Source organism: Vigna angularis, chromosome 11 (genome assembly GCF_016808095.1).
Source record: "Vigna angularis cultivar LongXiaoDou No.4 chromosome 11, ASM1680809v1, whole genome shotgun sequence".
In the NCBI taxonomy this organism is placed as follows: Eukaryota; Viridiplantae; Streptophyta; class Magnoliopsida; order Fabales; family Fabaceae; genus Vigna; species Vigna angularis.
The window spans coordinates 222,069-234,135 of NC_068980.1; the positions used below are offsets into that span (position 1 = coordinate 222,069).

The 12,067-nt window shown below is 33.5% G+C and overlaps 2 protein-coding genes across 2 annotated transcripts; one reads left to right on the forward strand and one right to left on the reverse strand.

Annotated features, from left to right (window-relative positions):
• The first annotated feature begins 7,343 nt into the window (after positions 1 to 7,343).
• LOC108333186 (uncharacterized) lies at positions 7,344 to 8,817 on the forward strand. The gene is made up of 2 exons (XM_017568551.2): positions 7,344 to 7,671; positions 8,347 to 8,817. The coding sequence occupies exons 1-2, from the start codon at positions 7,590 to 7,592 to the stop codon at positions 8,541 to 8,543; spliced, it is 279 nt and encodes a 92-aa protein (XP_017424040.1). The 5' UTR covers positions 7,344 to 7,589; the 3' UTR covers positions 8,544 to 8,817.
• A 1,494-nt stretch (positions 8,818 to 10,311) lies between these two features.
• On the reverse strand, positions 10,312 to 11,475 carry LOC108332989 (uncharacterized). The gene has a single exon (XM_017568282.1). It carries the CDS (start codon positions 11,473 to 11,475, stop codon positions 10,312 to 10,314), a length of 1,164 nt encoding a protein of 387 aa, XP_017423771.1.
• Positions 11,476 to 12,067: the final 592 nt, after the last annotated feature.

Sequence of the window (12,067 nt, forward strand, 5' to 3'; positions counted from 1 at the left end):
ACTGCATTCGTTCGTGGGCACAAAAGCACTTGCTCGGCCACCTCAGAATGAGAATATATGCAAATCTCTAGATGATTTTGATTTTGAGCTTTTAGTGATTACTATTATTTAAAAAAAAAAGGATAACTGGGTCACTGTGTTACTCCAGTAGGTCTTCTGTGTGGATACTATCTAATGTATCTATGTGGTACTTTGAATTTTATATTGAGATGTATGCCATAGAATCTTGACCATTTCTGTTTTGAAATCTAACTATGCCACAGAATTGAATAGAATGGAGAGAAATTTATGAGACCAAACATGGTGCTCTTTCGCCACAAGACCAGTAGTTGAACATAATAATTATAATTATATACTGTTGAAACAGAGGATGCCATTTCCTCTGTTTGTGGTGGTTATTAGAGTCTTGATTTCGAACACTCGCCCAATGTAGAAAAGGTAATCACTTGAAAGTATATTAAACAGAGGATCATTCCCAACGTGTCCTGGATTCCGTATGGTCCTCTCTTATCTAAAACCATCCTTCCATGTTAAGTATTTTGTGCTGATGACATGTGAAGGTTACATTTTATCTCAGAACAATCCAGATAGTCCACTCTTTATCGGAATCCAATGCTCGGTTATTTTGGAAAGTTAACAACTTTTTGGTGATGCTAACTTTGGGTTGGATAAAAGCATCCAAAAGAATCACTAATTTTACCACCCTTTACAAGTTGCAAAACACTGAAATTTCTTCCGTGGTTAGTGGTGTGAAGTGGAATGTAGGTATTACAATTCAACAACAAGAAGGACAAGCACTAATTTAAGCTCTTATCTTTTGTGATTGGCTTTGGCTAAAAGAAAGTAGAGGAGGGTGTGTGTGATAAAGAAGAATAAACGAATGTCAGATTTATATAATAGGATTTGAGATTAAAGAAGAGTGATGTGTGTTTGACTTAAGCACAAATTGATTGTGGGTGTCACAGCAGAACATGACAACATGATGTGGTCCTGATTGATCCTGCTTTTCCATTGTACATCCATCAAAGGCAACAAATTTGGGTGGAATGGCTGAGAAAAAAACAATATTTGAATTGGTTCCAAGTTGCCATCTTCGCCAGAATCATCGCCTTTTCCACTCTCATCAATGTGGTTCAGTTCTTTTGTTCTATAATTTATCCACAGTGCCCTTATTCAGCATCAGAATTATCTCAGTGCGCAAAAGCATATGCATGTGGTCACTTAACTCAGACTTCACCCAATTAATTTCCCATCACCCATCATGTCTCTATGTTATCACCTTCAACAACTTATATGCCAATCTTTTATACAATTTTACTTTAGTTAACTCTTTTTAGAGTACAAATTTACACCCAAAAAATATCAGGAGAAATGATACTTTCACGTATATAAATATTTTTTTTTTATTTTTTACCTTTTTTTTTTTAAAAATATAAAAATTTATTCTATTATGATCATTTTATCCTTATTTTATATATCAAATGAATGTAAGAATGTGTTATACTACTATTACTCACGTTGTTATCATATTAAATTTCTAAAAATACTTTCCGTCTTTTCTTCTATTTGTTTTAATCTCCTTTTTTTAACTTAATATTTGTCCATTTTTAATGATTCAAATGTTTGTTAATTTAAGTAGTTTAAATGCCTTAAAGAACATTATTGAGATCCAACTTAGACCATAACACTATTCAAAAACCTTTTCAAAATATATATAAAGAAAAAAGAGACAACACAAATTAAATAAGTTGTAATGATAGAAAGTGAGAAGGGATTGGAGAAATGAATTTGTCTTCACCAACTTTGCTATATATGGGATGAAAAGATAGGTTAAAGAAGGAGTTTATGAGCCAAACAACATTAATCACTGCGTGTTCTTTTATGAACTTTAATCATTAAAAAGAGAACAACCAACGCCAATGAAGCTTCAATTTCAACTTCTAAAAATAATATGTACCGTGAATAAAATCGTTGACTTTTATTACTACTTTCGTAAAACTTGTATCAATAATAACATCTTGTTGGTCGGAAGAGTAAATTTTTCCGCAGATAATGGCTAAAAGATATTATATCCACTATTTCATCTTTCAATCTTTTCTTTTCTTTACAAATATATATTTCTCATAGATTTACAACCGAGCATAGTCGATGAGATCGAACAATATAGAGAATCAACACAAGACCGAACGGTATAATTATTATCAATTTCCTTTATAAAAATACATACACGAGATTGTCATAGGACAGATGACATTAGCTACAATTATTCCTTAATATATACCAATCATTTCATCACTGTATAAAATTTGGTCTACTATCCTGAAATTACATGACAGATATCATTTAGATATTATTCCCAATTACTTTTCCTGCTATCAGTGCTAAAAATAAGGTTATTACATGACAGCTTTCACAAATAAATTGGTGCATGGCGATTACACGTCCCAACTTGCCAAGAAAGTAATTCTGACTTTGCCTAATGCCTTTTTCTAGAAATGCCATTAAGTGGTGTGCAAGAAGAGAGATGCACAATTTGTGGCTGAGATTAAAATATTTAATTACTTAAATTTATATAATGGTATAAAGTATTGTATAATTATAATGTAACATTTATATACAAAAATATATTAATACAAATAGTAGATTGAGTTTTATTTTTCTATTTGGTGTTAGAGTTTAAGATTATTTTTTTTAATTCTTGGATATCTTACTTGGAAAGATGACAAACAATGAATATAAGTTGTAATTTAACCTGAAAATGTTTTAAAGTAGGCATCATTTTAAATGAATCTAACTTATAACTTATGAGAGAAAAAATGTTCTATATTATGAGAAAGATGAAACCTTCAACAAAAGATGAGAGATATAGAAGATGGTATGTTGAAAAACCAAAAGTAAAAAGATGATTGTTAATATCCATAAAACAAAAAATTACTAAAACCATAAAAATGTATATTTACTTTATGGAAGCTTAATATATATATATATATATATATATATATATATATATATATATATATATATATATATATATATATATATATATATATATATATATATATATATATATATATATCGGTTGTATGTAATTTGGTATAGACACTAAAACAATCAAAGAAAGATTATAATTATTGTTATTTATGTTGACGCTGAAGGAATGTAAAATCATTGAAATAGTACTTCACAAAGAAATTTGAGACGAAACATCTTGGGTCTTCAAAGTATTTTCTTGAAATTAAAGTTTCAAAATTAAAATTAGGTAATTTTCTCTCGTGGTGAAAGTAGACACTGGATTTTAAAGAAATGGGATGGTAGCATGCAAATTATATATAATCAAAACTTTCTTAATCTATCTTCGAATTGTAAAATTAGAATGATATAATAACAAAGTATATGTATATATGAATGAAAATAATAAATTAAATTCTATTTTAAAATTTTTTTTTATCAGTTCCTTTTATGACAAATATGATTATAAACCTCTACTTCGACTTGAACCATTTATGAAAAACCGAATTAATTGCAATGTGTGGAACAACTTGGCAATAAAATTGCATGGATTGATAGTGCATAATCCAAAATTGGATAAAAGTGCCTTCAATCATATAGTATGACAAGATAACAAAGGGTATTAAGATTTGACGTAAATTAGTTATCTTTTTATTAGAAATACTTTTAAAGAAGTGTGTTGATATTATTAATTTTCTTATTAACCTCAGAGATACTTATTGGTAATTTTCTTAAGGAAAAAAAAAAATCACAGAATTAAACAAGATTTTGATGTGTCGTGTAATAAGAATAATGTTACTGTATTATTGACTTATAATATGTCAGGATTATTAGGTACATAGAGACAAGAAGATCTGAAAATTAAGACAAAAGGAACTCATTCACTCACCAACCCCTCTTTTCACCCTTTCCACACACTTCAACCTCACAAATTCAACACAAATAATACAACCTAATGCTTTTTACTTTCTCCATTCCATATTAAACCTTGCAATACAATTAAGCTATCTCTAATTCCATACCCTAATCTCTCATCTTTCACGTTACCTCTAATACTTCAAGTTTCTTATCAACTGTAAAACAATACTTCATTATTAATAACGCACTAACATTAATCAATATTCAACAAATACATTCTTTGTAGTATAACTGTCTGATCAGCTTAAAATAGGATATTTTACCAGTTTAAAATCTTAAAAAAAATCAACCAATAAATCTAATGATATGATTAAACAAAAATTAATACTAAAAATAATTATATTAAAACTAAACAAAATTATTAATTAAATTGTAATTAAAGTAATATTAATCCGAAGTTCGAGATCTATAAATATATATTTAAAATTATTGTGATAAATTAGCCTAATTTTAACTGATTTTGGTATCCAATTACCTCTTACTCTTACTTATAACTCCTGTGACCGAACAAATAATGAATATGAAGTGAATAAAAGACTTCAATCTGTATTTAGAACAAAAAAAAAGTTATAAAAAAATCATTAACAAAACAATCGTGAACATCTGAAACCTGGGTGTGGGCAGAGGAACTGAAAATCTTTGTCCCGTTATTTTAAAAGTGAAAAATGGGGTCCATTTTTGGACTTTGAAGAGGGTGACTTTGTGAAATTTGATGGGATAATAAAAAAATATTTAAAACCGATATTTTGGTTAGAAGAGTGACAGTGGTTTGGTGCAGTAATTGAGAAGACCAAAAATATGTTCTTCCTAAAATAGAGTAATAGAAAGTACTAACTGATAGAACCAACCAACCACTATTCTTATAATTGCATTGCAACTCAACCTGCTTTCTTTATTCAATTTCTCCTGCATCCACCAAACTTCACCGACACCAACCTTTTTCTTCATTTATTTATTATTATTTTAAATATTTCATGTGCACTGAATTAACCTTTTTTTCTTTTTATTGTTTTATAATAATAAAAAAAAATATGCAGTAAAAATATATATGAGTTTCAAAAGTAAAGACTTAAATGAATAAAAAAAGAAGTAAAATCTGAGTGGATAAACATTACAAATGATGTTAATTAATAATAAGGATGTTGTTTATAGAATGAAAGAAGACAAGACAATATGAAGCACGTGTTTGTTTTTATTTTGGCAGTGACAACTTAAAATATTGATGAATAAAAGGACAAAGAGTGTCAGGGAATAGGTGCCGCTCTTGTTGAATTACCTTTTTCTCATTTTCTAATAATCATTCAATGCTCACCAATATTTTTCTTTTTCTTTTCTAAAAAGTTATTAGAAACGAAACAAATGAGGAAAGTACCATTCCTTCCCGATTCTATTGATTGACAAATCAGTTTTTTTAACTAATTATATAATAAGTTTAATTTGAGATATTGGATCTTTAAAAACTTAAAAATATATTTAATTCTTTATATATTTATCTTTACATGGTACCTAACAGTTCTCCACGTGATTTTATGGTCCTTCTACACGCCCGTCCTTCTGTACAGTCTTATTATGGTTGTCCATCCAGTCAATCATTAAGTCGATCCATCAGGCCGATCTTTCACTAGGTCGACCATTTAGGTCGACCATCCAGGCCGGCCATTCAGACTGACTAACCAGCATAATCGAATGGTCGACCACATGATTAGATTATATAAACGATAATGACTCATTAAGTCCATAATGAAGGTTAAAATGTCATTGGGTCGTCATTAGGTCGGCAAAAGGTAAAAGTCCATCACAACTAATATAAACAAAGGTCTTAGGTATGACTTTAGAGGTACAATGCACAATATACATGCACTACTTGCTCTTCCAACCGCTCGGTTACATTACTAACTTGAGCATCGAAGTGTCTTTGAGAGGTATCCGCCCACCCGACTTGGATAAAGAGGAGGAATGACGACCACCAGGGAACTCGCCCGGCCTACGTGTCAACTGGAAGACTACTGGACAACTCATCCAATCTTCAAGTCAACCTTTAGTGTCTTGGGCAACGTCCGTCCGCTTTAGACTACGTCTTTTCGATCTTCAACTTGGAGTATTGAGTACGAGACTTCAATCCTAGGTTTGAAACAATTTTTTTTATATTTTTATATTTTTTTCCCCTACCACACAATACATAAGTATATACTTGAATATAGATGTTTAGTTGGCATTGTCTTGTCTCTTTTTTTCCACAAATCATAACAATGTAAATAGTGAGTCACGTGGTGGAATGTAATTTTTAATTATGAAAACGTGTTTAATTATTAGTATATTATGAAGTTACAGTGTGCTGAGTTAAATAACCACAGCGGCAAATTATTGTATGCAGTTTGAAGACGTCAATAAATAAACATAACAGGGTACCTGTACAAATTGTTTCTAAAATGAATTTTCTACTCTTCTTTATTATTCGTTAATGATGAAAAAAATACTGAATACATTTATTTTTTTTATTAAAAAAATTGAATTCTGAATAATCTTTCTTTACTTAAAATATCGAGATCCTCGTTCTTACATGTAATATTTGTGACAAATGATAAAATAAGCCCTTCTCCTAGCATTCCTTTATTTAAATTAGTTTAATTATTAATTTTACATTTATATTTAAATTATTAATGTGTTTTAATCCGTCTCTTTCACTAAATTAACGCTAATTCTAATTAAAAAGTGATAACGTCTCACTTCAAAAAAATATTTAATTAGTAATTCCTTTTTTTTTTATATTTTTTTACATTAAAATGGTATTTTCTTTGTCTGCATCGTTACATTAAAATGGTCTTTTATCTGCATGGTTTTGTCTTATGAAAGAATTCAAAACCCACAATTACTAGATTAATGTGTCCATTTTTAAAATTGTAATAGATAAAAATAAAAATATTTGATCTTTATTATTGGATCTGAAAAAAAAATCTTAATTAAATTGTATTATTGAATGATAAAAAATAGATTTAAAACTTAACTTAATTTCATAAATTCTGTAGAACACAGTACCGGGGGTGGTGAGTGATTTGGAAGAAAAGGAAGATTTGAATAAAAATTATAATCATAATCCTTAATATAATTTTTTTATTAAAAATATTCAGCTAAGTAAAAATAATATGTCAATTTTAAAATTTAGTAAAGTTATTTCTACATCTGAAATGAAAATGAATATAGTATCGTGAGGAGAAAGAGAAAGTGATAGGATTTTTATTAATAGAAAAGGAAAATGGGATGATGTGGAGACGTGAGAAGCAGGAGTAGTTTGTGTTAATGGAAGGGTGGTGAATAATATTAGTTGGTGGGGGCGTGAATAAATAAAAGAAAAAAGAGTGACAGGAGAATAATTAAAGAGCACGTGTCGGTGGTGTGAGTTTTATAAGACAGAAGCGCGGAAGGGTAATAGCGAACATCATTAGGCTTTCTTGTTCCTGGGTTCGGTCGCTGTCTCTGTCTGTGTTGTGTTGGTGTTCGTGGAAGAAGAGAAGGAAGAATATGAGATGATATGATAACAGCAGATAGGTCTGGCCTGGTTAAGAAGAATAGTAGCGTTGCCACTTCGGCAGAGAAGAAGGAAAACCAGAAAGAGAAAGAGAAAGAAAATCATCCACATAACACCAAAACCCAACAAACTCATCATGGATATCTGGCGCAACATGATTTTTCCAGTCAGGCGTGTCTGGCTTGCTCTCTCTGCTCGTCTCAAGACTCGCAAAAACGGTTCTTACTCTCTCTCTTCTCCTTCTTCTTTTCCATCATAATTCAATTTTCTTCTTTCTTCTGCTTCGCAATCTTTTTCATGATCACATGATCTTCATTCTAAGCATTATTGCTTTGGTTTTTACTTAATTTCAATCCACCTACCCACGCACGCCACTTCAAGACAAAACCATACCTTTCTACATCAATGCAATTTATATCTATTTTTACACCCACTGCAGTTTATAATTCTTTACATTATTATTCTAGAGGTGTTTTCAGCAGTAGCTAACTAATCCTTTCGTCACCCTTCCCACCGAGGGAAAGATTGGTGTAGGATCCACATCTTTTTCAGTGCACCTTTATGCCCCCTAAAAACTTTTCTGCTGGCAGCAAATAACATCGTCAAAGTTTGTATTTTTCACAGTGATCACTACTTTATAATGCTGAGTGGCCTGATAAAAGTTTCCTCTGTTCCGCACCCAGAGTTCAGTCACAAGCAATATTTGTTGCTTTTTACATCATATAGACTCAATGGGTGATGCTTTATGTAAACCAAATGGAATCCACAAAGCATCCTTATCCTTAGTGATTATCAATTCATACACGCATGTCATAGACGCTATTGAGACTACTTTTTTTCTTTTTTTTTAATCATCGGTTGCATTAACATGAATGATCTGTTATTTGCTGCAGGAGAAGGACTGCTGAAGCTTCAGGATGATGTACAGACTTGTGGATATGAAGATGTACATGTGATGTGGGAAATGCTACAAAGAACCGAAAGCGATGTTACAGAAAACCACCATAAGCGTAAGCAATTGCCGTTCTGGAGGATCTTTGTATGGTCCAACCACACTGAAGCTTCATCAGAATCTGCAAATCACACTTAAAAACCAGACACAGGTTTTACGTTTACAAATAAAACCTCCACTGATGTATTGCAGTCTGCAACTGGCAAGCCACCGTTCTTTTATCTCCCCTTTGCCAGCATGGCGGAGGCATGTTTCTTGGCCGCTGAAACCAAGTACACGTCCCTGTGACAACAAAATCGTTTGAGGTTTCTCTTTTACAACTGAAACTGTACTCCGTATGACAGTAGTATGTAAATATGCCAATAGTTTGTCAGAAGTCATACCCGGGTTTCTCTAACGGCAAAGCAAGCAATTTCACTTGTCAATGACTATAAGATTAACTGTGTTCATTGTTAGTAACAAGCAGCAGAGTTTTTAACTTTAATGCGATCATAAGATAATAATCTCAAGTTTTGTATGTATGCCTACAAGTAAAATAGAAATCCGAACATAAAATCCTGGAGTCAAACTTACACAAAGGGGCTGTAGAAATTATTAGTGAGAGCATTGTGGTGTTATAATCTAAAGATTATCTACTTTGAGACCACAACGATCTTTAACAGAAGACACACGCAGGTACATCGTAATATGATATATGTGAATTTCCATTTCCAAGATCGTCCTCAGCTTGGTAATTGGTGAAATTAATGTAATGTTGTTGTTCCAATTATATACGGTTTTAATCTATTCTGAAAGATTTTATTTTATCTCAGATATCTTTTTACCCCTGCAGTCTGCTGAAATATGCTAGCCCAAATAGTATTTAAACTACAATGAACATCTGTATAATTTGGCTTTTCATCATCTTCACCTCAGTTTAGATTGAAACTGATTGGTTTTAACTACTAACCTTCCTAAAGCATAGTCTTCCGTTGAGTGATTCGTGAGAATGTCAAAACTAGATTACTTCTTGAACATAAATCATATATGCTTAAAAGTAAAAGTTGAATAAAATAGAAAACCTATCAACATGGCACTTCAAAATTTTAGGCTGAGGCGATATTTTCATTGGCAAATAAGAAATGGTAGCACCTGAGGAGAAATGCGTATCAATGTCAGAGACTTGGGTACATTTAAGATGAGACTTGATTATGATAAGCTATATTGAAATGGACAACCTGGTTATGATAAGCTAGTCTACAAGTTGTTTCAAAATTTTAAATCACATCAATGTGGCACGTACAAATGTGTATTCAATAGAAAAGGTATGCGTGAATAGACAGTTCATGAAAATAAGTTGAAAAAACATTCAATTAAGAAGGTCATGAGTTGCTTTTCTGAGCTTTATACAAGCTCTTGTTTCAAATGCTCCCAAAATTTAATTTCTTGTTGTAATGATAGGCATCTCTATGTAATGAGATTTAACGTGGACAAACTTTCAGCTAATCTTTGTTATAACATGGCTGTGATTAAGGCAAGTTGCAAGAGTGACCTCAGATTTTTTGATGCAACATGAATTATTAAAAGAATAGTTTAAAACTGAAATTCTTCTATCAAACAGGAGGCAAACTAACATTGACACGATACACTCTGAGGCTTTTGGTAAAACGAAGGCTTTTAGTTCCATCCATTTACCCAAAACGTTGTACCAGAAACATGTTATGAAAATGTACAAGATCCAAAAGATCCAAGAAGAAGAAAGGAAGAAGCAAGAAGAAAGAAATTAAAGTATTATTCTGCAATGCATGCATGTAATATAGTTAAGAAACATTACAGGAATAATAGAAAGAAGGTAAAGAAAGGAATGAATTAATTGTCCTTGTCCTAATCCTATATCTACTGCTGGAATGCTCATACTAATCATCCATCAATACTCATAATTAATAAATAGTGAAAAGGAGAAAGCAACCAAAATAGCTAAAGACCAATTCACGCTAAACAGAACCACCCCTGACTTAGGTTTACCATCGGCTTCAGTCTCACCCCCATTATATGGACCGGAACTGCCGTCACCTGGACCCGCAGAACCGGGACTCCCAACCACGTCACCAGCTGCTGGTGTCATTACCGGCACCGGGACTGGGACAGGCACCGGCACTCTCACAGGTGATACTGCCGGAACCGGTGAAGTTACGGGCACCGCTGGCATTACTGGAGCCGGGGGTTTAATCAGAATGGCGGGAGAGACTGCCGGCGCCGGGGGGTTAACCAGAACAGGAGTCATTACTGGGACGGGTGATACGACCGGGACGGGGGAGATGACCGGAACCGGTGAGATTACAGGGACGGGTGTTATGACCGGGACGGGAGACTTCACCGGAACGGGGGAGATTACAGGAACGGGTGATATAATATCGGCGGAAATTGGTGTTAGCAGCGGAGTAGGTGTTGGAACAAGCGATACTACTGGGACGGGTGAAATGACCGGCACGGGTGACTTGACCGGAATCGGAGTGATTACCGGTACGGGTGATATCACCGGCACAGGTGACTTGACTGGGATTATAACCTCCGGATTGGTGTTTATCATGAGGCTGTTTACCTGCACCACCGAAATATTACACTGCTTCTCGGATTCTGCCGTGAGGGGTTTTATGAGTTTGGCTCTGGCCACGCCGTTTGGCTTGGCGGCGGACACTAAGGTGACGTCGCCGTTGTTGATCTTGAGGAGCACTCCCTCGTCCTGCGACAGCGTGGTGGCGCTGATGGTTTGAGTTTGGTGGAGATCCAGGTAGCCCAGCGCGACGTGGTGGCTCAAGATGGTCTTTATGTGGTGGATTGATTTCCCGGAGAGAGGAGCCATGGCGGTGTTATCCACCGCGAACACCGTCACGCTCTGCCTGGCGTTTATTGCGTCGGTCAGTTGCGTTTGCTTGAGGTAGTCGGAGAATGAGGAATATGAGGGATATTCCGACAGGAGTTTGGTTATGTCGAAAGCCGCCACAGGGCAGGGCTCAAGCATTGCAAGGAAGAGAAGCAGCATTGTCCAGTAAGACACACGCGCACTACTCATCTTCATCATCATCGTCATCATCATCTTCTTCTTCTTCTTCTTCAGCTCCCTCAATGCATACATTCATACACACACATACATCACACTTTCCAACCATTGAAAACATTATCGGATCTCTTATATATTCTCTGAGGCTTCTACCTCTTCCTGAGTTGAGATCCGCATCTCAAGTACTCTGATCTGTTCTCCCTGTTTTTCAGCAACTCTCTCTTCACATTCTTTGGCCACTTTCACGTTTCACTCTTACTATCTCTATATTTAGCTCATTGCTTATTTTTCTTTCTCTTCAACCTCCGCCATGCATATCTCTCTATATTCATCCACTCTTCTCCGCGCTCATGCATTTCTAAAACAAATTAAATCAATTCTTTTTTTTCATTAATTCAACTATTTCTTTTTCAAATTAATGGAATTACTGCATACAACACTTTTACCAGCTTGTTCCTAAAAACAAAACACTTAAAACGACGTATGAGCAGAACAGTTTTTTCTTTTTTTAATCTCGTTTATAAGTTTTAATTTGATTTTTTTTTTCTATTTTTCATCTTTTAATTTGAGTGAGTTTAATCCTTTTAATGTTGTTTTTAATGTTAGGATAAACCATATAACC